This window comes from Mycteria americana, chromosome 10 (genome assembly GCF_035582795.1).
Source record: "Mycteria americana isolate JAX WOST 10 ecotype Jacksonville Zoo and Gardens chromosome 10, USCA_MyAme_1.0, whole genome shotgun sequence".
Lineage (NCBI taxonomy): Eukaryota > Metazoa > Chordata > Aves > Ciconiiformes > Ciconiidae > Mycteria > Mycteria americana.
Window position 1 is genome coordinate 10,335,278 of NC_134374.1, and position 26,692 is coordinate 10,361,969.

The 26,692-nt window shown below is 37.2% G+C and overlaps 1 protein-coding gene across 1 annotated transcript in view; it reads left to right on the forward strand.

Annotated features, from left to right (window-relative positions):
* Positions 1–26,088, forward strand: part of ABCB7 (ATP binding cassette subfamily B member 7) — a 41,150-nt gene extending 15,062 nt beyond the window's left edge. The window contains exons 4-16 of the mRNA XM_075512720.1: positions 664–783; positions 8,657–8,789; positions 9,235–9,503; positions 10,748–10,836; positions 10,919–11,006; positions 12,006–12,180; positions 13,601–13,758; positions 14,306–14,469; positions 14,641–14,770; positions 15,280–15,451; positions 20,360–20,463; positions 22,103–22,210; positions 24,998–26,088. Of these exons, the coding sequence (XP_075368835.1) occupies positions 664–783; positions 8,657–8,789; positions 9,235–9,503; positions 10,748–10,836; positions 10,919–11,006; positions 12,006–12,180; positions 13,601–13,758; positions 14,306–14,469; positions 14,641–14,770; positions 15,280–15,451; positions 20,360–20,463; positions 22,103–22,210; positions 24,998–25,216 (1,929 nt within the window). The 3' untranslated portion in view covers positions 25,217–26,088. The remainder of the gene's footprint in view (positions 1–663; positions 784–8,656; positions 8,790–9,234; positions 9,504–10,747; positions 10,837–10,918; positions 11,007–12,005; positions 12,181–13,600; positions 13,759–14,305; positions 14,470–14,640; positions 14,771–15,279; positions 15,452–20,359; positions 20,464–22,102; positions 22,211–24,997) is intronic.
* Positions 26,089–26,692: the final 604 nt, after the last annotated feature.

Below are 26,692 nucleotides of genomic sequence, written 5' to 3' on the forward strand. Positions count from 1 at the left end.
TGAGCTGAAATTTATATTCAGTTCAATTTATGTATCAACATAAGTGTTCAGTCTCAGATTCATTTGAGTTGCTGTAATGCTAGTGATTTTTTTTTTTAAATGCTGTATTCTATTGTGACTCACTGAATGTTCTCCAAACTACTTAGGTTTATTGTAGACCTTTCCGACTTCCTTCTTGCATTAGGTTTTTGTTACTTCATTAAATTTTTAAAATTTTAAATTTTTTTTGCGTTTTCCCTCCCGTTGTTTCTATGCTATGTTAAAACAGCTTCCAAAGAAGAAATACCAAACCCTTGCATTTTGTACAGGAATCTTGAGAAGAGAAAAAAGAAGGGTCGGTTTATTTGTTCTGCGAAGTATTTCAACTATGGTGAACTGTGGCTTTCTCTGTATTCCATTTACAGCTGGCTATACTTGCACTCTCGAGGACGTGTAAAAGAAGAACAATTCATCTGTTTTAACAGCGTGTCATGGATATAAACCTAAAAACTTACAACTTGAAATTTTAATATGCAGCCCTAGTTTCAAATGTGAAGTGTCTGTTGCCTATCAACTAAAATATGGAAGTGACCCAAATGTATAAAATTCATTCTTACTTGTACTGTTATTTTGCTTCCTGGGGTCTCTTTATAATGCTATGCCTTTGTTTGTTCTTTCCAATAGCTGAAGGAGATAGATGCCAAAAAGATTATCAGAGCAATGTTGTCGTATGTGTGGCCCAAAGACAGACCAGACCTGCGAGGCAGAGTAGTCATATCTCTGGGGTTTTTAGCAAGTGCAAAGGTAAGAACAGATACTTCATTGTATTGTGGTAGTTACTATTCATCTGGAGTTCGTACAAGGAATAATGTTCTTTTTTACTATTTAAGGGCTTTTACAATCTTAAGATGTCTGTTTCCTGTGTGAGGAGCATTTAGTATTAGAAATAATAGCTTGGATTTTTTAACGAGGTGTGTATGCATGTGTGTGGTTGGGAAGATGATGATGATAATGATGACCAGAATTTTTATTTCCATTGCTCACATTAGTTTAGTCCAGGTTTTTCCATTGCCGATTAATCATTTACATCAGAAGTTATGGGAAATGTGAGTTAAAGGTTGCTTACAGATCTTTTCCTCTTGTGTGGTGCTGTATCTGTCAAACAGGATTTCTTCAAGGCTCTGTGCCCATTTTCAACTCTGAACTTGAGCAATATGGTGGTATCTACTCATGACTCTTGCTGTGCTATGGAAAAGAGGATTTGAGCTCCACTCTTTTCTTGATATTTCTCTGTGAGATGGCAGTGGAATTTCTATTCTTTCAGGGACTTCTCTGGTGTCCTAATGTGAAAGAAGCTGTATAACTAATTTTTTTTTATATTGAACCATGCTTTCATTCAAATTATTTTTCTTGTAGTCTTTTGATTATAAAATGGCGGGTTGCTCTTACCTTTACTTCATTGTGTGAAAGGGTCTCTTATACTCTCGCCTGCAACAAAATTGGTGTTTATTCGTTCTTAGAAAGAAATAGGCATGCAAAAGCTTTCTGCAGGTTAATGGCGGATATAATTCAAATTTTGTGCAAACCTTGCAGAAATAGTTCAGAAGAGCAAATGTTAACTTTGTGCAAAAAATCTTTTGTTTTTGAAAAAAAAAATTTGATTGCAAAATATTGGAAGTAAATTTTGTAGGTTTCATTGAGACATATGGCTCAACTGGGTTGCTTCTAAGTATGGCAATTTGTACCAAACATAAAGCTAATACTAGTATCTTGCTGGGATAAGCTAAAGTAGGTACTACTTAGCAATGAGTTTTAGCACTTAAGCTAGTTGCACTAGCAACTTATTAGCATTCAGCAACATTGCCATGTTATGAAAAGAGAAGAAACAAATTTCAGCTGTGTAGGTGATAAAAGAAGGGTACTTGGAAGAGAAATGTGCTCATTTATTTGAGCTGAAAAGGAAAGGCCAATCATTTGGTCTACAGCTCTTTCTCATGAGCAATCTATCAGGTGCTAGCTGGTACTGGCTACAGCAGATATTTTGGTTTGGGCTGCTGTTCAGGATGTTGCTGATAATGCAGGTGACAACATGCAGAATATGGCATGTCTGCACAAGAAAACTTCCACCCTTTTTGTATCCTTGTGTAAAATACACGGCCATGCTTTCTATTACACTTAAAAACTGGGAAACTATCTGCTCAAAATGCAGATCCTAGGAGCATTTTGCCTTGTATACTGTGCATTTGCCCTCATAATAATATTTAACTGATTATATGCTTGGTTCATTAAGGTTTTGTGATGTATATTTAAGAACACCCCCTTTACCAGATGGATATGAAAATTCTTCTAACTCAGTTTCTTTTTAAAGCCTCTTATTAGTAATATGGATAACAATCTGATGGCAATTTTGAAGTAAGTTTGAAGTATTTTTTTTTCTTTTCCTCTTCTGCTCTTCCCCCCACTTCCTAATTTGTAGGGTTATATGAATATGATGGAGAATGTGAATCCAGAATCTAATCCTGCGTGTGGCAGCATTGTACCTTGCTTTTAGGAAATCTATTAATGTTTTAAGTGGCTTTCTGGGGTGTAATGAAAACAAAATTGATGGCCAGAATGCCTGACTCTTGCAAATAGCTCTGTATTTGGTGCAATACAGAGCTATTGTATTTCTACTGGGAGAGAGAGGTTTCCCCCTGTCAGAAAATCAGACACTTAATTGCTCTTTGGGGAAGTAACTGGATGTTTGGATCTCTCTTAAGTGTTACCTTAAATTTTCTACTTCAGAGTCTGCACAGGGCAGCTGGAAGCCCTGATGTTCAGAGCAGATTCCCAGAAGCAGAGCAGAAAACCTGTTGAGCTTTGCCCAGGGTTTAGGAGATGCCTGTTAAAGCAGAAGTGTTTTGTGAGAATGTTTTGTTTTGGCAAACAAGGATTTCATTGGGAAAACTCACAGCAAGCTCTCTATAGAATATATATTATAACTGGCTGGGGTGAAAAATTTCATGGGTGTCTTCTAGCTATCCTTTGCTAATGTTCTTTGTTTTGTTCTGTTTCTGTCATAAAGCTGTGTTAGAACTTAAATATCTTTGAATAACTGCAGTTTAAAGTTACCACTCATCACCTGAGCTATGTCCACTCTTCCTTTGTGGGGTAAATTTTCTTAAATTGCTACATACTTTACACGTGCTACGTATGCATGTAGTTATTGTGGCATAACTGACATGCGACAGTTTGTTACAGAGTTATAGTAAGTCTGTCATATCTTTTAAGCCCTGAACATCTGCTTTTCTTCCAGAGCAAACTAAAGGTCACTTTGTCCTAGAGAAAATTAAATACAAATTAGTTTACCTGTAGCTTGCCTGGACCATGTATAATCCTGTGCAGTTTCCTCATTATCCCATGTGGGAGCCCTTTGTTCTGATTGCTTGTGAGGTTAATTACAACGTACTTGATAGACCACACAAGCAGTTTGTTAAAGTTTCTTTCCTATATAGTAGTGTTGGCACAAGAATGCCAACATACCTTTCTCCTCGCTGCAGTCTTGGCCCGATTTCTTTGTTTGCTATGAACTTGTCTGTGTCTGAAGGATTTACATCCTTATTATGGATTTTGTCTAAAGGCTGCTCATTCTTAGGGGTGTTGCATGGAGTACTATATGATCATGGTGCCTGCTACTAGTCACCCTCCCCAATAAGAAATACTTTTGTAAGCCTTTGGGCCAATTTCTTCTGAGTTTGACAAAAGAGTTTGCTGAGGTTTTATACCTCTGTCTTTATAAAGTTAAGTTTCCAGTTAAAAGAAAAGATCCAAATGGTGACTCTCTGAGACAGAGGCTGTAGGGTGGCTTCCATTTTATTCTGAGAAAACTCCGGAGAATCACAGAGGAGAGGTAGGTCATGACATCCTCAGTCACAGGAAAAAAATTAGGAGTTCACACCCAGTTTGATTGGGCTTACTTACCCACAAAACACAGAAAAGCTGGAGATGATACCTTCTTGTCCTGCTGCTTGAGAAATAATTTGTCTCTTTAAATCTTCCGGTTGAGTAAAATTCAATTTCAAAACAAAAGCCAGTTTGTGTGCAGCTACTGAAGAGCGTACAGTTACAATCCGTCTTGCCTCCTTTTGTGGGGCCCAGTTGCCAGTCATTGAACAAATTATTGTGATTTTTGGTTCTTTTTGTCTACTCATAACCGCTAGTAGTATTGTTAGCCTTCAAAGTGACTTTTTATGAGTGGGAGCTGACAGGATGGAGTCTGCTCTAGGGCTAGTAAGGTCGTCTTTTCCTTGGAAGATTTGTTGTATTATGACATGCTTTACATTTTTATCTTAAATATTTATAGCCTATCTAGAAGTGTGTGATCTGAAAGATGCAATGGGAAGATAGGTGAGAGGAGTACACAAGGCATTATCTATGTTTTCAGACACATTGATTAGCCTACTCAGGTTCGACATACCTGTTTCTTCTTTTTCCTCATTCCCTCTCCCATTTTTTGTCATCTCTGCTGGGGTGTGTATAATAAATGCTTCTTTACTTTTCCGTTTCTTCCGTTTTTCTTCTGTGGCACAAGAAGAAAAAGTGCTCGGGCTTCTGAGAAGCTAGATTAAACACATGAATATGACAAAATCACTTGTCACCTCTGTCAGCCGGTGATGGTTTTTGGCCTCTTGGTCACAGACCAAGCATGTGTTATTCATGAGCCAGAGAAATCTTTCTGGCTATCTGCATTTCTACTGACTGCTACTTCTGTAAGTTGCAGGAGAAGTTGTTTGGCTGAGGAGGCAAGACACAAGTGTTGTGAATTTTGTCTGTGTGCAAAGATAATGATATCTATCTGATCAGTTAAGTATGTACATATGATCTTGGTGTTTGAGCCCTTTTGGTGGGCTCAGATGGAGTTAGATAATTACAATAAACCTCTAGAAACTGTTAGCTTTTTGAGAAGTTTCAGGTGAAAAAGTATTTTTAAATTTTTAAATTTTTTTTTTCTTTTACTGGAAAAAGTACATTTCGGGTCATCATTAAATTCAAAGATGGCATGAAGCCAGATGCTTCTTCCATCTTTTGGACCACATTTTGTAGCTTCATTAGTAGTCTTACCTCTGTAAGGGATGGAGTTTTCTGTTTCTGTTTCCACCAATGGAGTTGTTGGTTGTCTACGTTTATATTGGTCCGGAGATAAATTCAGTCATCTTCATGTCAACATTTCTCATTGAATTATTGGCAAAAGAAGAGTTCACTGTAGACCAGTTTTATCTTGTTGGGGCTCAGCCTGTCACTAATTCATCATCTTTATTAAACAAGAAATACTGAGAAGAGCAAAATGAAAGATAAGACTGTTTGCCTTAAAAGTAGTGTAGTCCCACAAGGGAATGCAGATGATCATGATGCTTTGTCAGCTTAAAACAGTGCAGTCATAAAAAAAAAAAAGTTTGAACTGATTTAAGAATGATGCATTACAGTATAACGTGCTGTTAAATGTGGGCAATTGAGTTGGGATGACTTCATGGGTGCTGTATTTGCTTTCCAATAAATTCAGGCAGGGATAAGCTATTAATTCAAAATTATAAATAGAAAATGTACAAATTTATATTAAAAGGGTCTTGTAATGGGAATAGTTATCAACCTTTCAGACATTAGGAAGAGGAGGGAAACCTATATAGATATATTGCATAAGACAATTGTTTTGCATGGCAGCTTTTCATAGTGTACCGAGGTGTGCTTAAAGCTTTTTGTTCTGTGCCAGCAAATCTAGGCTGCTAAAGAGATAGCTGTGAGTTTATGTAGAAGGCTGAAATTTTGTTTCCATTAATGTGAACATGATCTCATTGGCTTAACAAATTTAATAGGAAAGGCCTGTTTCTAATAATGGCTTCTCATCTCTCTTGCTATCAACTTTGTAAGATTAACTTTTTAAAAAAAAAAAATTACTGGAAAGCAGACTGTCTTGATTGCTAATGAAATGCAATACCATGCTGCCTTGTTCTTATTCAAGCTTTACCCTCCAGGAGTCAGAACAACTATAACCTGAGACCAGGCTTTAAATTTCATTTAAAACTCTATTGGGTAGAATTTTATTGATGTAAAATAAGACATTTCTGCAAAATTGTAGGCTGTTACCGGTTAAATTAATTGCGAGTGCAGAACTGCAGTTTAAAGAATACATCTCTTCTTTAAATGGACTTTAAAATATATCTGTAGTTCTATTTCTAAACTACCTGTAGCGTAGCATAGTCTACTGAAGAGTAAAATCCCTGCAGAGGGATTTGGGAGAATCTGCAGCAAATCAAGACAATCTGCATTACATTACTCTTATTTTCTACTGAGTAGTCTCTCCCAGGAAAACCTGCACTTTGTCATGTTGGTCATCACTGTAACACACATGGTAGTATATTCGTCTTTATTAAGAACAAAATGCCACCCCAAAATTGAGTTTCAGCAACTCTGAATGGAAAGTAGGGGGGGTTTATTATATTGGAGAAGGGAGCGGGGATTTGAATTCAGTATTGTAAAGATTCAGAATCTCTGTTAATGCATCCTCAGTTCTTTGTGGGGCTTTATGCTTAAGGTTTAAGCATGTAATGGCAGTAACCTGTTCATCTGCTGTGTATAATTGAAGTTATCAGATGTTATTGTGTACTGCTGCTTTGATGGTATTTGTTGGCTTTCTGCAGATAACGCTAACCTCAGGTCTCTCTTTTTTTCTAATGGAGATTTCCACAATTCCGATCTATTAAAAGGGGAACTGTTGCTGAAAGACTCTCAGGCTTGCAGTGGATAAATTTCAGAAGAATGTATTTGAAGTAGGACCTGATCTTTCAGCAGTTTTCTTCTTTCAGTCACAAACTAACCAGTAATAATCTCACCTAGATGCTCTCAGATCTCATCTGTCTCCTCTCAGGAGTTGTCTAGATTATGTTGTATTGAGAATTTGGTAGTTGTCTTTTTTTTTTTTTCTTCCCTTTTTTTTTTTTCCCCCCTGCTTAGTGTATTTCATAGGGGAAACACAGGAGTGAAGAGGACAAAATGGATTCCTTCCTCATTTGCATTTAAAACTTTTGCCTAAAACAGTGTTTAAAAAAACATAAACAGAACAGATTAAAGCTAATTTTTTTAATCCTATAGTTAAAAGAAGTGTTTTCAAAACGCCACTTTCCCCTCTTGGTGAAGTACGTGTCTTCCACTACTTGCAGTGATTTGTAACACTGGGAATATTTGGTACTGGGATAGTTATTACAATTGCTAAATGCCTGTCTTCCAGCTTGAATTTGCACTGAAGTTATGAAAGACTTTACCACTCTTTTTGCTTGAAACCCGGTTTTATCCAGTTAATTTACAGTTTTTTCACTGGGCTTTCAGGACTGACAGACGTCCTTAAGTACAATTGAGATCTAAATGGGTATACAAAACATTTGGTGGAGAGAGCTGAAATATCTTTGTCAATCTGTTTTGGTTTTTTGTTTCTTCTCATGTAAAATGATTTGTCATCTACCGACAATTTTTTCTCCAAATATTGGAAAAAAACTCCCAACGTTAAGCAAAGTCAGCTCACTGTAAAGTATTTTAACATCTGTCGTGATTGTAAGATTGTAGATCTTAACATACTTGTTCAATTGCTAAAAAACTTGTATACCTTATTTTCAAATCTTCAGTTAGAAGCAGTTTGAATTAATGAATTCTATTATATGAAGTTTAACAGTAAATTTTTTTTCTTGTTGGTACGAATGAGTGAGGTAACAATGGAACATTAACAGGACTTAATTTTGTTTTCTTTAAGATTTTCAGTATTTTCTCATGCTACAATTGTGCAAATAAAAAATCCTGAAGTGGGCCTATTTACATATCTAGCTGTCTTTTCGCGTGTAGAGGAGACACCACTGTTAGAGGAGATGCATTGGGGTTTTGGTGCTCTTACAAAAATACCTAGTGACACACTCTATGTTAGGTTGTGGCTATGACTTCAGTGTTTTGTTTGAAAGCCCATATTGTTAAAGTAATTTGTAATGTCTTATAGACTGTATGGGAAGTCTTTGTGCTGCTGTGCCAAATGCTGGGTTTAATGTAGACACTAAGTTAATGTTTATAGTGATGTTGCAAATGGAAAGCATTATTTAAATATTAAGGCAGTATTAACAGTCAGAAGAGACAAAGGATAGGTGAACTTCTTTTCTTTTACTTCACTAGAGCTTTGGTTTAATTAATCTCGGTTGACCCAGTGTTAGCAATATGTGGGTGAGTTTTTTCTTTCGTAGTAGTAGTTCTTCATACTGAATATTGCCAGTATCACAAAGAGCAAACAACCTGTAATGGCGACATAATTTAGTAGCATTGTGAGCGTGCGTCATGCAGTGTCTGCTGCTTGATTCATTTCCTAGTCTTGCCATTGCTGTACTGAGTGCTCGGCCTCAGTTTAAGTGCCTTTGCAGTGTACAATTTGTTTAGGATAGAAACTGGTATTGAAAAGGAGCCAGAGAGAGAGACAAACTAACCCTGCAGTCCCAGGAGAAAAGACTTAATAGTATGGAAAATGTGGTGCTTGAAATCAAGAGAGCCATCTCGCGCACACTAAGTGGTTAAGAACTAAATATAACAGTAGAGCAATTTCAGAAAAAATAGTCATGCTACATAGATATGTGTTTTAATGCATATGGACTAATTGGTGTTCTTGTGCTTTTAGGCCATGAATATATTGGTTCCCTTCATGTTTAAATATGCAGTAGACAACCTCAACCAGGTATCTGGAAACATACTCAACCTCGGTGATGCACCAAATACAGTGGCAACTGTGGCAACTGCTGTTCTCGTTGGCTGTAAGCAGTGTTCCCAAATCTGTTGAGAAGTGTTAACTTTCTTCAGCAAGGGAGTGGGATATCGGAGCTTCTGACCTGTGCACTGTGCTAAGCATCTAGGATGGTTATTTCATAGTTACTTCGGTGTTGATGTCTGTTTCCAATGTTCTGTGACCTTGCTTCTGGTATTCCAATTAAACAATGAAATAATGCTTATAGAAACAATTCTTGATTATAAATCCTACCCTTTCTTTTAACCAGCTGCAAAAGAAACAGATTTAAAATGTGTGCGCAGTGGTTTATAAATGCAAAATAGCATGAAGTTTTGGACCAATTAAGTATAAACTACCTTTGAACTAAAAGTGTTGAAACTATATAAAGAATGAGTCTAATGTAATTTCATGCATGAAGGGAGGTTGGAAATACAATTATTTTCATTTTGTAAACTTTTTTCATCTTTTTTTAGATGGTATCTCAAGAGCTGGGGCAGCGTTATTTAATGAAGCTAGAAATGCAGTATTTGGGAAAGTAGCTCAAAATTCAATCAGAAGGATAGCGAAGAATGTTTTTCTGCACCTTCATAACCTGGATTTGGCATTCCATCTAAGTAGGCAAACTGGAGCTCTGTCAAAAACCATCGACAGAGGAACAAGAGGCATCAGTTTTGTTCTTAGCGCTTTAGTATTTAATCTGGGACCTACAATGTTTGAAGTGGCACTAGTCAGTGGCATTCTGGTAAGTGTTGTTTATTCATGAGTTGGAATCATCTCATTTAGGAATAATACATTGGGGTTTTTTTTTACCAAAGTCTACTGAGTATTATTAATAATAATAATAATAATAGAATTTACAAGGTGGTTGTGAAAGCAACTGCTGTAAAGGAGAGAGCAATCCATAATTTTCAAGTATTAGTTAGTTTAAATCAGCTTATTTGCAATTATTTTCACATTTAACGCCTGTCTGTAGCCAGTGGTATTTATGTGGATAGTTTTTAATGTTTTTCTTCAGAATTGTTGAAAAAATGAAATCAGAAAAGTAAACTGTGCACACAAGTGTCAAATATATCTGGGTAAATACTGAGGTAGCAGAATATGAATGTCCAGGAATGTTGTGCCTTAGTGTGTTGTGCCTTAGTGTGTTAAGGATAGAGGAGGGAGTGATTATTGGCTCTCTTCTGAATAGTGGTCTTTTCTTATCCAGAACTTAAAAGTGAAAATTATCTTTTGGAAAATAGGCTTCTCCTTCTTGCAGGTTTTAAGCTTAATAAGCTCAATTTTAAACTTTTCTGTTATAAATCACACTTACTGTCTTTGAAATCAGGATCTTTGGGTATTTATATGCTAAAATCTAAATCTTGATTATGTAGCTTAGAGTAAACTAAAAGCAAGGATCTTGTTTGGTTTATTCCCCTTCTTTTTAGAAGGACTTAATCAAATTTGAATGTAACAATATGAGTTAAACCCCCTGTTGAATTTTATAACCCTTGGAAGTTGCAGATCAAGCTGGCTGTCAGCCAACATGCCACGATGCTTTAATTTTTCTTCTTACGGCTTTTCTCTTCCGATGTACCCTGAAGTAGAGAAAACGCTTCATAAATTGTTTTGCAAGGCCATTTACTTCTTCTGCAGTCTTCAGCTTTCTTTCAAAATCCACTCAAAAAGCATGTAAACAAATACTTACTTGTGATAACAGCACAAACATCAGCAACATTTATGTTTTATAATGGCAAAAATAACTTTCCAGTATTGTGTTATACACTAGCTCTCTTATCTCCTCCTACCTTTTTATCTATACCCTTCTCCTTGCTACTTTCCTTTTGAGTTTATACCTGTATTTAGTCTTAAGCTGGTCAGAGCAGAGAGTGTGTTGGGAGGGACCTTCAGAGTTCTTGTCTCAGGCTAAGCTATCATAATTTTGAGACAACAGTGATGTTCTGAAAATTATGATGACTTTTTTTTCTTTTATTTTAAATATTCTAGTACTACAAATGTGGTGCAGAGTTTGCTTTAGTAACCCTGGGGACGCTAGGAGCCTATGCAGCATTCACAATAGGAATTACACAGTGGAGGTAAGGCACGCCCTCGGATTCATCAGGGTACTTAATGTTGCCTCAGCCTGAACTCTTGACTTATTAAGCCTTCATTTTACAGGACTAAGTTTCGAATAGAAATGAACAAAGCAGATAATGATGCGGGTAATGCTGCAATTGACTCACTACTCAATTATGAGACTGTGAAGGTAAGACCAATCTTTACTACTAGGCTCTTTGTCTTAGTTCTGTCAGCCTAAGGAAAGCGAGTCATAAGATTAGTCTTTTATAGGGCTACATATCTGGAGCAATAGCATATTTTTAAAGCATTATTAATTTGAAGAGTACTACATGATATTGACAGAGTAGCATGAAAGTTGTTAGTGGGGCTTGAAAAAAATCTATTTGCTAAAAAAGGGTGAGAAGTTTCTTTCATGACTGAATCACCTTGGCCATCAGTTTCTGCAAAATGTAAACTTAGAGTCTGGAAGAAGCTTCTCTTCACTTGTTTGCAAAATTGTCTTCTGAATGTCAGCCTGCAACACACTGTCTTCTCAAATGACGATGTGTACTGTTTTCATTACCTATTGTGGTTTGTAGCACTCCATTGCAATGTTTGCATGAAAGAACAGGTCTCTCTTGGTTCTTCTACTGCTACTATTAAAAAGTCCTGTGGACAGCTGTGAAATTGTGCAGGCTCATGCTTATTTTATGCTTCTTTTAATTGGAGCGCTAGAACTAGAAAGATAAGCAGTGGAGTTAGCTGTGAAGAAGGACCCAGAAGCAAACATTGTGTAAGAAGTACTGTTCTAGAGAATTTGCCATCATCACAGTAACAGGAGTGTCTAGTACATAGAGGACAGTAACTTTTTCTTCTTTTTAGTATCTGCTGGCAGCTGGTGTTTGGTTTTGATGTTAATCGGGTCGAAGTTCTGAAAGACAGACACCCAGTGTTACTAGTATAATATGAGTATGGTAGGGATCTCCATAGTGTCTCCTTTCCCAGTGCAGAACGTGCTGGGGTTTGCTCATGGGTTTTGTCTTCACACACTAATCTTTTATCTTCTTTTCTCTTTAGTTGTTAGAAGTGTCGAAGAGGTGTGTATCTGTGCATATGTAGTATGTTTGTACTGAACTTTAGAACTAGTTAAATATACAGTCCAGAATGTTGGAGAATGTGACATTTATTATTTTTGTGTATATCATAGTATTTCAATAATGAAAAATATGAAGCCCAACGGTATGATGAATTCTTGAAGATATATGAAAATGCCTCCCTGAAGACTACCTCTACCTTAGCTCTCCTGAACTTTGGACAGAGTGCTATATTTAGCATTGGCTTAACGGCCATCATGGTGCTTGCTAGCCAGGGCATTATTGCAGGTAACTCATCTGTCTATAAGCTAAAAACGACTCTCCTTTACCTTAATTTCTCCATAATAGAAGTGTGAATTTTGATTAACTTATGGTTGATGTGATAGTTCATTTTGAGAGTTTTTGCTTGGGAGGTTGGGGTATTTCTGCTTCTTGGAGTGTTATTAATTTCTATATATATATATCAGTAACTAGTACAATTTTCTTAGAAACAGTTTAAAAGTTTAGCAGTTGGAGAAAGATCCTAAGAAAATGTAACTTCGGGAAGTTTCTGCTGAAGGATTGTGAAAGACAATTCTATAAATACAAATACTTCTGTGGGCCTTCTACAAAGGTCCTTTCTTTTTGCCCTTCTTCCTTCCCATGTTGGCAAGATTCAGAACTTTTCCCCAATGTGTATATACCCATGTGACAGTGTCCTTCATGTTCGTCAGATTAATAAGGGCACATTATTAAAAGAATTGTTTCCATATATTAGAGTTTTTAATCTATATTTGTCTATTTACTGCATAAAGTAAAGCCTGCTTGTTTAGGAAGACACAGTACAAGCTTCAAATATAGTAGATGAATGCAGTATTGGGATGAGGCTCAGCTAAAGCGAGGTGGTTTTAGGGTAAAAATAATGATGCTTTAAACACTGTTAGCATCCAGATGTGTCTGAAGGGTAGACCTTTATATCATGTTGTCTTTCTTGCATCTGCTTTGCTCTTTTTAAGAGATGCCAGGACAGGGAGGAGTTACACTGTGAATGGATAAGTCAGTAGGTGCAGTTTATGGCTGTCCTTAAGAAAATTTAGAATAGCCTTGAAGCAGGATGGTAGAAATACGGCTTTAAATCATCTTTCTGGACCTGTTTCAGCTGAACTGACCTGGCACTTACCTTTAGCTAGTGAGTCATCCTGAGTTTTCCCTTGATCAGCGTATTTGATATTAAGCTGCCCAGAGGTTCTCACTATATGTTTTAGCAGCTCTGTTGTATATAGTGTGAAAGTCCTCTCTCTTGATCATGACAAATTCTATCATTTGGATTTGTCTAATTGTACTTAAGATTGTCTTTCCTGGTTCTTGCTTTCATATATTAGTTACTCTCCTTCTAACTTATTTAGGCCCCTTTATGTTTCTCTCTGTGGAATTTACAACTTTACAATCTGACATTTTCCGTGAATTTCCTGATATGCTGCTTATCTTATTTTCCAGGTGCTATTAGTGAAATCCACACAAACGTTGCCATTTGTTTCAGGCACCTTCCTATATAAAATCTGATCTTCTGGGAATGCGTTTTGTTTACTATTTAAACATCTGGTTTTAGAAATGGGATAAAAGAAACTAGACTTGATTGACTTGATTATTTTTTTTTAAATCTTTTGGTGCTTCCTAACAAGACAACCCTTCAAGTCTCCTTCTTCTCTCACATCCATTTTGTCTTAAGGCAGCCTTTCTGTTGGAGATCTAGTAATGGTGAATGGATTGCTGTTCCAGCTTTCTCTTCCCCTAAACTTCCTGGGAACAGTATACAGAGAGACAAGACAAGCACTTATAGATATGAATACCTTGTTTACACTTCTCAGTGTAGATACCAAAATTAAAGTAAGTAGTAGCTTATTTTCCTAAAGTATCTGGGTATTTAATAGGGCTGTGTTCTGGCAATGCCGCCATTTCACCCTGTTCGTTACCTTCCAGGTTTAATTTCTATTCAAGAAAGAGATGTTGTGTAAGGATGCTGTTCTGCCTCCTCTTTAAGTGCAGTTAGTGCAATAGCAGCTGCTTTTTTCTTGCAGAACCTTTTAGTCACAGCAGAAGTTGCTTCATGGAAGCTGTGTTTGTATTGAGATTTTTTTTTTATTTAAGTATTCATGCCTTGTGCTTGAATTTTTATTTGTAATTAATGATGCAGAATTTATTACTGCAAAAGAAGTTGGGAAGCAGAGCGTTTACAGCAGAAATTTTTACCTTCTTTGGGGAAAAGGAAGAACAAACCAATTTCATTTATGTGGCGGATTATAATTATTTTCAACATATCCAAGCTGGAGTGTCTATTTGCCTTTTTCTGAGCTAGGAAATGGACTGTTCAGCTTGTTGAACTGCTTGAGATACTTTCTGGGCAGCATATAAAGTGGCACTCTTTTTTTAATAGGACAAAAAGCTGGCTCCATCCCTGCAGATCACACCACAGACTGCTGCCATCATCTTTGATAATGTGCATTTTGAATACCTTGAGGGGCAGAAAGTCCTTGCTGGAGTGTCTTTCGAAGTCCCTGCAGGAAAGAAAGTGGCCATTGTAGGAGGTAGTGGGTCAGGGTGGGTAAATGGACTAAATACACCAATCAATGATGCAGAATTTTGTTTCTTAAATGTGTTTGTTCTTGTGTTTTGCTTTTTATTATTTTTGTTTGTGACATCAATTCTGTTTGGAGATTGTAAATGGCAAACCAGGAATGTAACATTAGCTTTGATTCTTTTCAATTTCAGGAAAAGCACAATTGTGAGATTATTATTTCGTTTCTATGAACCTCAGAAAGGAAATATTTATGTTGCTGGACAGAACATACAAGATGTCAGTTTGGAAAGTCTGAGAAAGGCAATAGGAGTTGTACCTCAGGTATACCATGTTTCATTCTCCCCGAATAGTCCATCGTAATAGTAATTCTCAGTATTCTGACACTGTGGTTTAATGAAGGCCAATCCTAATGCAGTGATATTGTCTAGTTCCTTTGAAAGTCACCATGCTGCTTTTTTTCTTTTCTTTTCTTCCCAGGAAATACTATGTTTTTATGTGCATCATCATATAGATCCAATTTCCGAAATGTTTAAGCCTCTTCATGAGAAACTGCCTCCAGCTTTAAATGATTTAGCTTTATAGTTGATTACCACCCATAATGAGTTAGCAAAGTGGTAAAAGTATGCATGACATACATTTTGTGTCCTAAATATATATATTTATATATATTAATCCCATTTTTGGGAAAAGACATTTCCCCAAATACTTTTACCTTCAGGCTTTCTAGAAAAACATAAGCTGTTCTGTATTGATTTCTTTCATGGATTTGGGACAGTTTTTAAACTATTGTTCGTGGTTTCTCATTTAAAATATTCTTTCCATAAATGTAGGACGCTGTTCTCTTCCATAATACTATCTATTACAATCTGCTCTATGGCAATATCGGTGCAACACCAGAAGAGGTGTATGCAGTAGCAAAGTTGGCAGGAATCCACGATGCTATTCTTCGAATGCCGAATGGTTACAACACTCAGGTTGGTGAACGAGGACTCAAGCTCTCAGGTGGGTTCTTAAGCACACAGGTTCTTTGTACCCCTTTTGCTACCTCAAAGTTCAGTGCATAGTTTATTCCTCAGTCAGACTTGCTTTTAGCTTATTTACATTATAATGTAATTGTAAGGCTAAATATTATTACAAAGATCTGTAGTTTAAGGCAACTGTAGTCTACAAGATATTTAAAGGAATGTATTTTCAGCAATAGTGTTAAATGAGTTGATAGGTAAGCATGTAGATGCACCTGAGTAAAAATGATCTTTCTCGTAATCTATTTGGGTAGTGGAATGCGTGTGAATAGAATTGGGAACTTCATGTATGTGTGCTTTGCATGTAGGATGTGATAGGCGCATATATATATATATATATATATGCATAGATCTTCCAAATTTGAGTTCTTAAATCTAAACTTGTAACAACTGAAAGTTAGGTGGTGTTTTGTTTTTGCTGCTGTAAGTTAGACAATGGGATATATTGTTCAGCGAGGTCATTTTGGACCCTGTTCATAATGAAAGCGCCTTCATGTCTTACATGTTTCTTACCCATGAATTGTGTAAGAAACAACATGAAAATGATGTCTGCGTATTTGCAAGCTATGAATTTATATTACACAACCTTGGTACTGAAACAAGAAAAGCATGAGTTTAGGTTCTCAAAGTCCTTCTGTATTTCCATATTTCTCTGTATATGAGTTTAGGTTCTCAAAGTCCCTCCATAGACCACTCTATAAAACAGCATAACTGTTCTAGACTAGAAAGGTCGTATCATGGCATTAGACAGGCTTTGCTAGGCATGCTCTTAGAAAAGACGCATGTTCTTCGGGTCCACTCTTACAAAAAATTCACTTTACTCCTTCTCTACAGCTGTCTGTAATATTAAAATTACATACACTTGTTCGTAGGGAAGATGATGCTTGAAAGCAAACATTCTTCCTGTGGCAGAGTTACACTGTAAGATGAGGGATCACATGGAAACTGGGAAATGTCTAAATCATTTCCCATGCCCTTTTTCTGTTGGTTTGGGTTTTTTGGTTGGTTTTTTTTTTTTTTTTTTTTTATTGGGGGGACATAGGATTTTAAAAATATGGAGTTTTAAGTATAACTTTTTAGGTAATAGTTAGATTCCACTGGAATGCTTTCAATCTCAAATCTCTTACGTTGAAATTTCATTGAGACAGCTAATAATGATGTCCATTACATAAATGTAACGCTTACTAAATGAGCATTGAATGAAACAAACATGAAATTACTGTTTTGGTTGAAGGATATATCATTATTAGGTTATTTTATTATATTTTAAATAAGTCTTTATCTTCTTATAGCTCTTATAGTTTGGGGGGTTTTTTTGATAGATACTTGATGCAAGGTAAAATGGGATACTCATTTCGTGAGGTTTCCCCATGTAATTCACTGGCGGGTTTGGTTCCCCTCCTTGGTGGATATTACAGGAAGTAGAAGGTTCATTTGCAAAGCTCATTAAAACCATTTCCTTTTGTCTTGTTTTGAAAAAGCAAAACACACTATAGTTCAGCTTAAAACTGCTAGCCAATACGAGCAGTGGTAGGGCACAGTTTTTCATACTGGTTTGGTATCTTTTTCTAATACAGTCTTAAAGGTGTTTAGATAAGTGTGAGGTCATTGAAAATGTTTGGAAGGATTTTGAAAAGGTAGGTAGCATAATGCTGAATTGCGTGCAGAGAGCAGTAGTGGAAAAACTGCAGTACATACACAACTTAACTACTGCTCTGCCGGAGGAGAGGCCGTATCACTGTGGTAACGTGTAGGACCTGTCTTTCTAAACAACTTCTCCTGAACACAAGGCCTTACTGTTTGGCAAACTCTAAACACACGTGGCAGAGCTTAATTTTCTTCCACTCTGACTCCACGTACAAGACACCATTTGTTGGTGGACCAAAGAACAGGTCAGCTGTTTTCATTTGCATGTAGGATGGAGCTGCAGAGGGCAGACTGCTCTGCTCGGTTGGGAATGAGGTATGGTCCTACAGGAGAGCAAAACTTATCTCGGTGAGTTTGGAAACTTCAGGGTACTGAGGTTGCTTGAGAATGGTACTGAGATGTATGGATCTTCAGGGGATGTGGGGCTGGTGGGGTTCCAGAGGCAGGAGCGCAGGAATGCGGCATGTTCAGGCAGAGACGTTGCCCGTTGCAAAGACAGCAAGCTATACGCGGTGTTTCTTACTGTGCAGCTGCTGAAGTCAGGAGTCCTGGTCTCACATGGCGAACTGTGAAGGGAAGTGTGGTGTTCTCCTGTTCTGTTTGTATTTAAAGAAAAAAGGGTATGTAAAATACTCCCCAGGAGAAAGACACTGGATTTCTGAGGTGATAGAAAAAGAGCTCAGAGTAGGCATCTGCCATTGAGGTAGCAGCTTCAGTTTCTTATTTTCAAGAAATTAGAGGAGTATTGGCAAACAATAGTAATAAACAAGCTTCAGTAACATTTACAGTCAGGGTACAAGAGTCTTAGGCTAATGCTCTTGGAGATGTCCGCTCATCTCGGGCTTCCTCAAATTGCGCATTGAATTGATCTTAAATGTAGTTGTGTGCTCAGCTCTTAGGGAATTCGATTCTATGTGCTTTTGCTTGCAGGTGCTAGTTTGTGGTTTTAGGTTGGAATGTGGAGCTAACGTGTCCGCTGTATCCCATGTGCTTTTGTTAGATCAGTCTTTTCACTGATAATGAGAGTTGTGATGGCCAGAAATGGTTTAGTTGCTTAATGGATTGGAGATGTCAAATGCATATCTTTGAGTTCCTTCCTTGAGTAGCTCTGTAAAAATATGGCATGTTACTTTGAATCTCTGTAGTTTTCTGAATAGTAGAATGGCTCCCTAAATTGTTATAAAGGTATATATTAGATTCATTTCTGAATCTGTTGAATATTTTTTTGAGTGAGGCTTCTTAATACTTCTAGTCTAAGAAAAACGCAAAGTCCTGACTTGTTTTGTCTTTTTAAAATAATATTTTGTGGGAGAAGTGCGGGGACTGAAAGCTCTGTGAATTTAAGTGGTTCTCTTTGAAATGCAGGCATTTTATATGCGTGATGGCAAAAACGAGGTTTTTGGGACCACCGACACGGTGGGTGTCGCAGTGAAAGGCACAACGGCAATTAACATGGGTCCTGGATGTGTGAACAGTGGTAGTAACGTGTGGGGCCAGTAGAGGCTGTGATCTTAATTTGGGGCCCTGGTTCTGTGAATAGTTAAATCTGTTGAGTGCAGCAAATGATTAGTTTAAAAAAACTGTAAGTAAACTGGAGTCTCCCTGTATGCAAAAATTTGGTATATTATGGATTCCTTTCTTCCAGTAAATGAACAGTTTACTACTTTGAGGACTGACATTGGAAAACTGTATGTTAGAAGTGCTGCCTTGATACTTTAAAGCTGGTGGATTTTTTTTATAATTGGCAAGAACCTTAATACAAACAAACCTCCCTAATGGCAGTACAGTAACGTGGATAACAAGCCTCAGTATCTGAGGTTCTCCCCCTAGCGTGGTTTTCCTTGCTCGTGTGGTACGAAAATAGGCATAAGGAAGTCTTAATTACAAAGTCTTTATCAATTTAAATGGTGAAGTAAGCATTGAGTGCAGTTCTTACTGGTCTCAATGATCGATTCATCAAGAGTAAATAATGAAAAACAAGCAGTTTTGGCTTTTTCAAGAAGAATCCATTTCAGTGTTTTCTAATCGATGTGTGATAGGCAGAGCTATAACAGCCCAAACCCTGACTTGGTGAACGCAATGGTTAACATGCTGCTGTCCTGAATATGAATGGGGAAGAACATGAAACAAGTTGATATGTTACAAATGGAAGGAAAGACCTTGGATTTTGTTATTGTAGTATGTCTTTCAAACATGTATATTGTCAAGCTGTGAGTTTTGAACATGCTTTAAAGGAGAGAGAGAGAGTACATTAAAATAGACTGAGTAAATTGTACAATTCTAATTGCTACTGAGTTCTGCCAAAGACAGTTTAAAATTTGAACGGCAGCATTATTGTCAGCCTTTTAAATGGTTTATTAAAGCATGTTCTCTCCTGATAGGAATGGAACATTAACAAGAATATAATGGTATTAAATCGAATGTTTTGAAGTCTTGAACAAAACAAAGGAGGACGAGTGTGCAAATGTGAAATGTTGGCATTGCATACCAAATGTTTAGCAGATTTTAAGTTCTCAAATGCACCTGTTTTCCTGTCTGGAAAAGTTTTCCTAAGTTATTCTTGGGTAGATGTTGGCTGTAAGAATTGTGAAGGAAGGAAACTAGTCCGAAACTTGGTTACATCAGAAACCAACAGGCAGTAGATTGCATAATGAAGCTGCTCTTCCGTACTGTATTAATTGTGTTCTTTAATGAAATTTGCTGGTTAAAGCTGTTAGGTATGGACACTTTAAATCTGGGCCATGATGGAGTGGAAAGTTAGATGAATTTCAAGGAGAGACCTGAAAGAAAAAATGTGTGTGCAAGATGCGTGAAATCAAATACAGCAGGCGTGGACAGAGCATTGTTTATTTGTGAGAGAAAACAGGATGTATGTACGCGAAGTTACTGGACGGGGCAGAGCTTAGACCGGGTAAATGAGCCCATACTCCCTGGTGTGTAGAGTGAGTTACTGTACATCGTCGTTAGTTACCTGCTCTTGCCTTGTAGCATATACAAAATAGTTCTCTGTCCTTTTCTAAAAGGATAAGCAATCTTGAATCACTTTGGATTTACCAGGGAGCAGGCACTTGTGTGATATCTTACGTAACAGACCTTTTATCAGTAGCAACTATGATGTATATTAAAAATAGAAAGAAAAAGGAAAAAAAAGAACCACCAACCCCGAAAAGAGCCATGTCTGGTGTTGAATTTAGAATATCACGATTGTAACGTCATCCTTTTTTTTTCCTCTTCCCCCCAGGAGGAGAAAAGCAAAGAGTTGCAATTGCTAGAGCAATGTTAAAGGAGCCACTTATTTTTCTCTATGATGAAGCCACATCATCTTTAGATTCAATTACAGAAGAGGTAAATTGGGATTAAAAATATATAAAACTTAAGTGGTATAATGATGTCTGATTCTGATGCTTTTTCCTTGTTCTTTTCCTCTCAAGGAAGAATTCTGTTCTTTTTGCCAGATTGCTATCATGTGTTTTTCTGGTTGTTCTTGTTATTAAGAGATCCTATGGCTAAGCCCTTTTCCTAAAGGCCAGAGCAGACATACTGAGTCTCTGTCTACCTTGAGACACAGTGAAGAATATCAACTCTGTCTCTGGGTATATTTTTTGTTTTACACTCTTGAGGTCCCATTCACCATTAAATGTTCATCTCTTGAAGCTGTTGCAAATACCTCACATGGCCATGAAGTGTGAAGCTTTCCGATCCACTTTGAAAGGTGTTTAGAAGATATCTAGCATTCATTAAAAATGTCTTATAAATAATTGTGACGTAATGCAGAACAGAAAACCTCTTGTTTGTTGTGCAGCATCTTTCTGAGATGCGAATCAGGTACGTGTAACCTGCACTGCTGGTATTAATTTGTATTCATTTCACAGGAAGGGCTGTGAAGCATCAGAGCGTTGTGACATAGATGTCATGACACTACCACAGTAACTGCATCAGGCTTCATAACTACATCTTTGTGAAATTACTGCTGGTGCTGAGAGTTTTGTGTTTAAGCAAACTAATGTCATCAAAAACTAGAACTAGAGCTATGTTTGTGTTCACTTACGCAGATTATTGAGTGAATTTATTGACCTGTAATCACTAAATTACTTTCATTTTCCAGATACAAAGGAATCGGAGTACAAACTGTACTTCTATATAGTACAGCATTCAAATATAGTACAGCTTCCTCATTGGACCACAAATGTTCATAACACATGCAATTCTACAGAACACTACTTGGATTCTTTCTCTCTTTTGTTTTGCTGTATTTATTGCAAGAATCATAAGCAAAGCTGAAAGTTTCACAGCAGAACTGCACTTTAAAGACAGCAAATAAAAATGACTCATTTCCACAAAAGTATGTCTGCTAATCAAAATGTTTTCTGACAAAGGCAAGCATTTTTCAGGAGAATAAAGTGGACACTTCACTTATGGTAGTGAGGGCACAAATTCCCCATTAGTCCTGCTTTCATCTGAATGCAGTTGGGGAAGGTGGAAGACTGCTCACAAAGGAAGCGGTGGATGGATAGATAATTCCCAGGATTGCTTTAACTTTATGTTCCACATTGGTGTGATATTGAGAGGGATTTTTTTTTTCTTTAACTTTCATTGATTGGAAAGTAGTATTATTGTGATTTATTATTTTCACGTGCCTTTACTGCTGTTTATGTTGCTTTTGTAGCATGGCTGCACGGGGAAGTTTTTCCTGAAATCGAGTAACACTTCTCTTCCTTTGTCCCTTGGGATATCTGCATTATTCTATGAATAAAGGTCTTTTTGCAGCTTGAGGACTTTATCAGAGCCACAGATATTTCATGCTTGGGATTCTTCTGTTTCTTCTGTAGATACTTGTAGCTGTTTCTTATTGTGAAGCTATACCAGTACTGCAGATGTTTCTCAAAACTTATTTACAGTAATTTGCATATTTCCAGGCAGCATTTTATTTCTCTTCGTGCCACCTAGGAGTGTGTAAGAGTTTGTCTCTGTTTTAATCTTGCAGAATATTCTCAGTGCCATGAGGGACATAGTGAAACACCGAACATCGGTTTTCATTGCTCACAGGTTGTCAACAGTAGTTGATGCAGATGAAATCATTGTGCTGGATCAGGTGAGGTGATCACCCCGTGGTGTGTAATTTTCACATAATGTCAGCGTTTGTTTTAGAGAGCCTGTGTGTCCATTTTGAAATATTATATTTCCACCAAGCTACTGAAAGGTCTTTCTTTGGAAATGAACCATATTAGAAAATTCTAGCCCAAGCTTTGCTTTTTACATATTTCTCTTCTTTGCAACTAACAGTTTATCAGTTGCAGAAACTCGCATGTGTGACTCTCTTGTATGTTGTGTTTTTACTTCATTTGCATAGTTCATTTAATTACATGTTCTTTACATGGATTATGACAAATTTCACTTGATGCTTTGGGACTGGCTTAATATTGCATGTTTTTAATCTAATTTATTACATGCTTCTGTCAGATTAGGTTTCCTAATGTGTTCCCCCAATTTATGCTTCATTCTCATTACTCAGTGAGTGTCTATTTTTCACGTACATCCATTGTTTTTTTTTCTTTCAATGGAAAGAGAGAGGACAGCATGTTCTGTTTCCATGCAGATAAAAATGTTGTAGGATTGTTCAATCTAATTATGTTATAAATCCGAACACTATTCTCTATTGTACCTGTAGAAAAGTGTGATTATTCCCTTTCTGTATGCTTCTCTTATAAGGGGGGGGGAAGGAAAGTTTCAACATTTGATTTACTAATATTACTATTCAGCTGTTACCTCATATTCAGTCTGCCCTAAGTCCATTTTCTCCTCTACTACCCATATCTGGCTATAGGTTTAAAATAAACAAATGTCCTTTTTATGACTTCATAGTTACTCTTTTAACAGATAATGCTGAAGATACTGTGCTCTAATCTGCTGATAATAGATGTTAAATTTATCTCTGCATTCATTTTTTCAGTTGCTATTTATATGCTTGTGATTATAGGTGTATTTAGTGACTAAAATATGCATATCTATAAGAAAATAAATTATTCCTACAGTATGTTAAATGATTTCACAGGGAATTGGAACAAAATCTTAGGAAATGGTGACATTCATGACTATCTTTGCTATACAAATCTCAGCTTCATATAAATCTCAAAATGAAGTAGTGGAATAAATCACTCATACTGCTCTGTGGAGTTTTTCTTTGTTCTTGATCTGCTTGTTTTTTCAGCTTTTGCTGAAAAATCATTTCCCAAGGTGTATCCTTTATGTAACTGCATGTTAAAACATCTTGCAAATGTTTTTTAACATGTTATAAGGCAATCTGCGACTTTTTGTTTTCGATGCAAGTTTTCACAGCTTACTAAGAGTCTGTTTTGTGTTATAGTGTAGCTGTTAAATTAAAAATAAAAGCACAACCTAAAACTGTAAAACAGCTAGAGTGCTCACTTTCATGAATGATGTTAGTGTAATAAAGATTGTGAATGAGTAAGGCAGCGTGGTGCATCACTTCTAGTGCCCGACTGCTTCACGCGGCATCATTGACGTTTGCTCAGCAGAAAGTTGCCTCTTGTCATCCCAGCTTGATTGATGAGCACTGTGTTAGCAACCAGATAAATAAGGCTCAGTAGCAGAGATGAGACAAGGTGATTGTGACTGGTTTTGCTTAGCAGTGGAAATACGGCATCACAGTTTCAGTGCCTTTGCCTAGGTAAAATCAGAATAATTCTTGAGTGAGTAAACAAACATCGTGTTAATGATATTGATCTTAATGCTGTGAAGCTGAACAGAGAAGTTACATTTTTGATGATTGTTTGAGTTATTTAAAAAAGGCCGTAATTCAAAAGCTTAGTCTCTACTACGGTGAACTCTCTAAATTAACCACTTAAAGCTTTTAAATAAATTCTGCAGTTGTGTTGGTCAAGTGTATATTTGTTCAGATTCCACCAGCACGACTAGTAATAGAAGTGACAAGACCCAATTTTTTTCTCAGCGTGTTCATCAGCAGCTGTCACAAGGAGGTAGATTTAATTGTAGATCAGAATTTAGAACTAATATAAAATCCATGTAGTTGTCTGTATAATGCTGTCTTTTCCCAAAAGAAAGAATAGCTGGAGAATGAATACGTTATTTTAATTTGAAGTCAGTGAATGTAAATGTGTATCTCAAAGTAAAAAGATGAGTCTGTTTTTTTGAAGAGTAGTGTTGTTTCACTGTCTGTGGATTTGAGTTCTCCTCTCCAACTCTTCCTTCCCGTTTCCACGATGATAGTCAATAGATCATCTCTGCTCTTGAGAATAGCACCGATGAACTGAACTGCTCACTCGATTTTCATGACAGCAATTGCAATGACACAAGTTACTGAGCACCCATCTAAAAGCACAATTTACACTAATTGTTTTTAGGATTTGATTTTAAATGTGTTTTCCTTATTACAAATCCTTCTCTGTATGCTCTTTTCTTTCAGCTTCTTAGTGTAAGTGTGTGTGTGTTGTCAAGCAAAGAAAAATACGTGTTTGTTTTGGTACATTCATGTGACTTTTGCACTAGTAGTTTAACATCTTGCTCCTCATATAGAGGTCTACATTTACTCTAAATAGCTCTTCCAGTTTAGATAGTAAAACTTTCCATGTTGGTGGGCTTTAAATTTTGGCCGGATAGACAGGAGGCATCTACGTTCCCATTTATGTAAGACTGGGAAGAACACAGCTCCTTGTTTTCAGCTTGCAGTGTAACACACAATTCAGTGCACCACATTCAGTCTTCCATTGCTGTCCCAAGCTCCTTCTCATTAATAATTGCTGTAATCTATACTGTAAAACTGTGGCCCATATGTTGGCAGCATTTATATTCCTGAAGATCTGGTAATATTGATTACTGACTGACTCCCCTTCTTTTGCAGGGTAAAGTTGTGGAACGTGGTAGACACGCGGACCTCCTTGCAAGTCCTAACAATCTCTATTACGAAATGTGGCATACACAGAGCAGCAAAGTACTAAATAGTCATAACAATCCAAATTGGGAAGAGAGGAATAATCGGATGTCCAAAGAGGAGGAGAGGAAGAAACTAGAAGAAGAAATTATCAATAGTGTGAAAGGCTGTGGAAACTGTTCATGCTAAGTACGATCCTGGATTAATCTTCTATAACAGGTTAAAAATGCACAAGATTACAATGAAATGCAGCTCTTGTTTCTAAGTCAGAATTCAAAAACTTCCTGGGTTTTGCAGTTTTGGGGTTTTACAGTTTCTCAGAGGGATGTAATTTCAACCAAAGGAGTTCTATTTTTACATCTTTAGAAATCTCTAATATTCAGTGTTATCTGCAAGAGCTGAGCTTTTTCAAAAACTTTACAATTCTCAACTAAGAGTGTAATTTATGGCAATTTTTAGGCATCGCTAAATTCTCCTGGTAGTCGCTTGAGGTGGATTATTAAATTGTAAACAGATTTTTCCTCGATTTACATTATTTCTCATCATTAATGGTTGATAAATACATCATGTTTTAATTGTAACTGGGCCAATTTGAACTCATTTGCTATCGAGGAAGATGCAATTTAAATTCTTCAGTGGTGTCCTGGTTTAAAAATGTTCTTCCTTGTAAAGAATAAGAAAACCCTCAACAAAACAGTAGAGGCTTCTAGTAACAAACTAAATATTGGAATTATCCATCTCACCCTTCAAAAACACTATCATGACTATCAGGACTGGACTATCAGGAAATGTATCTGTATCTAAAAGAAAACTAACAGTATTTTTAAGGGCTGGCAAAAATCTGGAATTGACAAAATATTGTGTGACTTTACGGAAAACATACAAAACATTGTATGTAAATAGGAAGAATAGGAAGTTTTCCTTAAATGGAAAAATCCGAGTTGAGGATTCTGTATCCTCAACACCTGCTGTAGTAGTCAAAGCAGAATGCAGTCACTTTTTCTATTTCAGTCATGGTCTTAGGGAGCAATTAAGATTCAATAAAGACTTTCATAAATTTCTATTATGTCATTAATGTATGAGAAAATGACCTGGATAATGTTGAAAACATTGCTGTAATAATCTCTTCGTTTCAATAGTCAAAACTTCTTCAGTGTCAAGAAACCTCAGTCTGTGCCATTTGCGGGACACTACAGGTGCATCGGGTCTGCGTGGCAAGGTTGGGGGTGGGGGGGGGGCTCAGGGCTGGCTTCTGGGAGAAGCTGCTAGAAGCTTCCCCCATGTCCGATAGAGCCAATGCCAGCCAGCTCCAAGATGGACCCGCCGCTGGCCAAGGCCGAGCCCATCAGCGATGGTGGTAGCGTCTCTGTGATAACATATTTAAGAAGGGGGAAGAAAAATCTCAGCGGAACAGCAGCCGGAGAGAGGAGTGAGAATATGTGAGAGGAACAGCCCTGCAGACACCAAGGTCAGGGAAGAAGGAGGGGGAGGAGGTGCTCCAGGCGCCGGAGCAGAGATTCCCCTGCAGCCCCTGGTGAAGACCATGGTGAGGCAGGCTGTCCCCCTGCAGCCCATGGAGGTCCATGGTGGAGCAGATGTCCCCCTGCAGCCCATGGAGGTCCATGGTGGAGCAGATGTCCCCCTGCAGCCCATGGAGGTCCATGG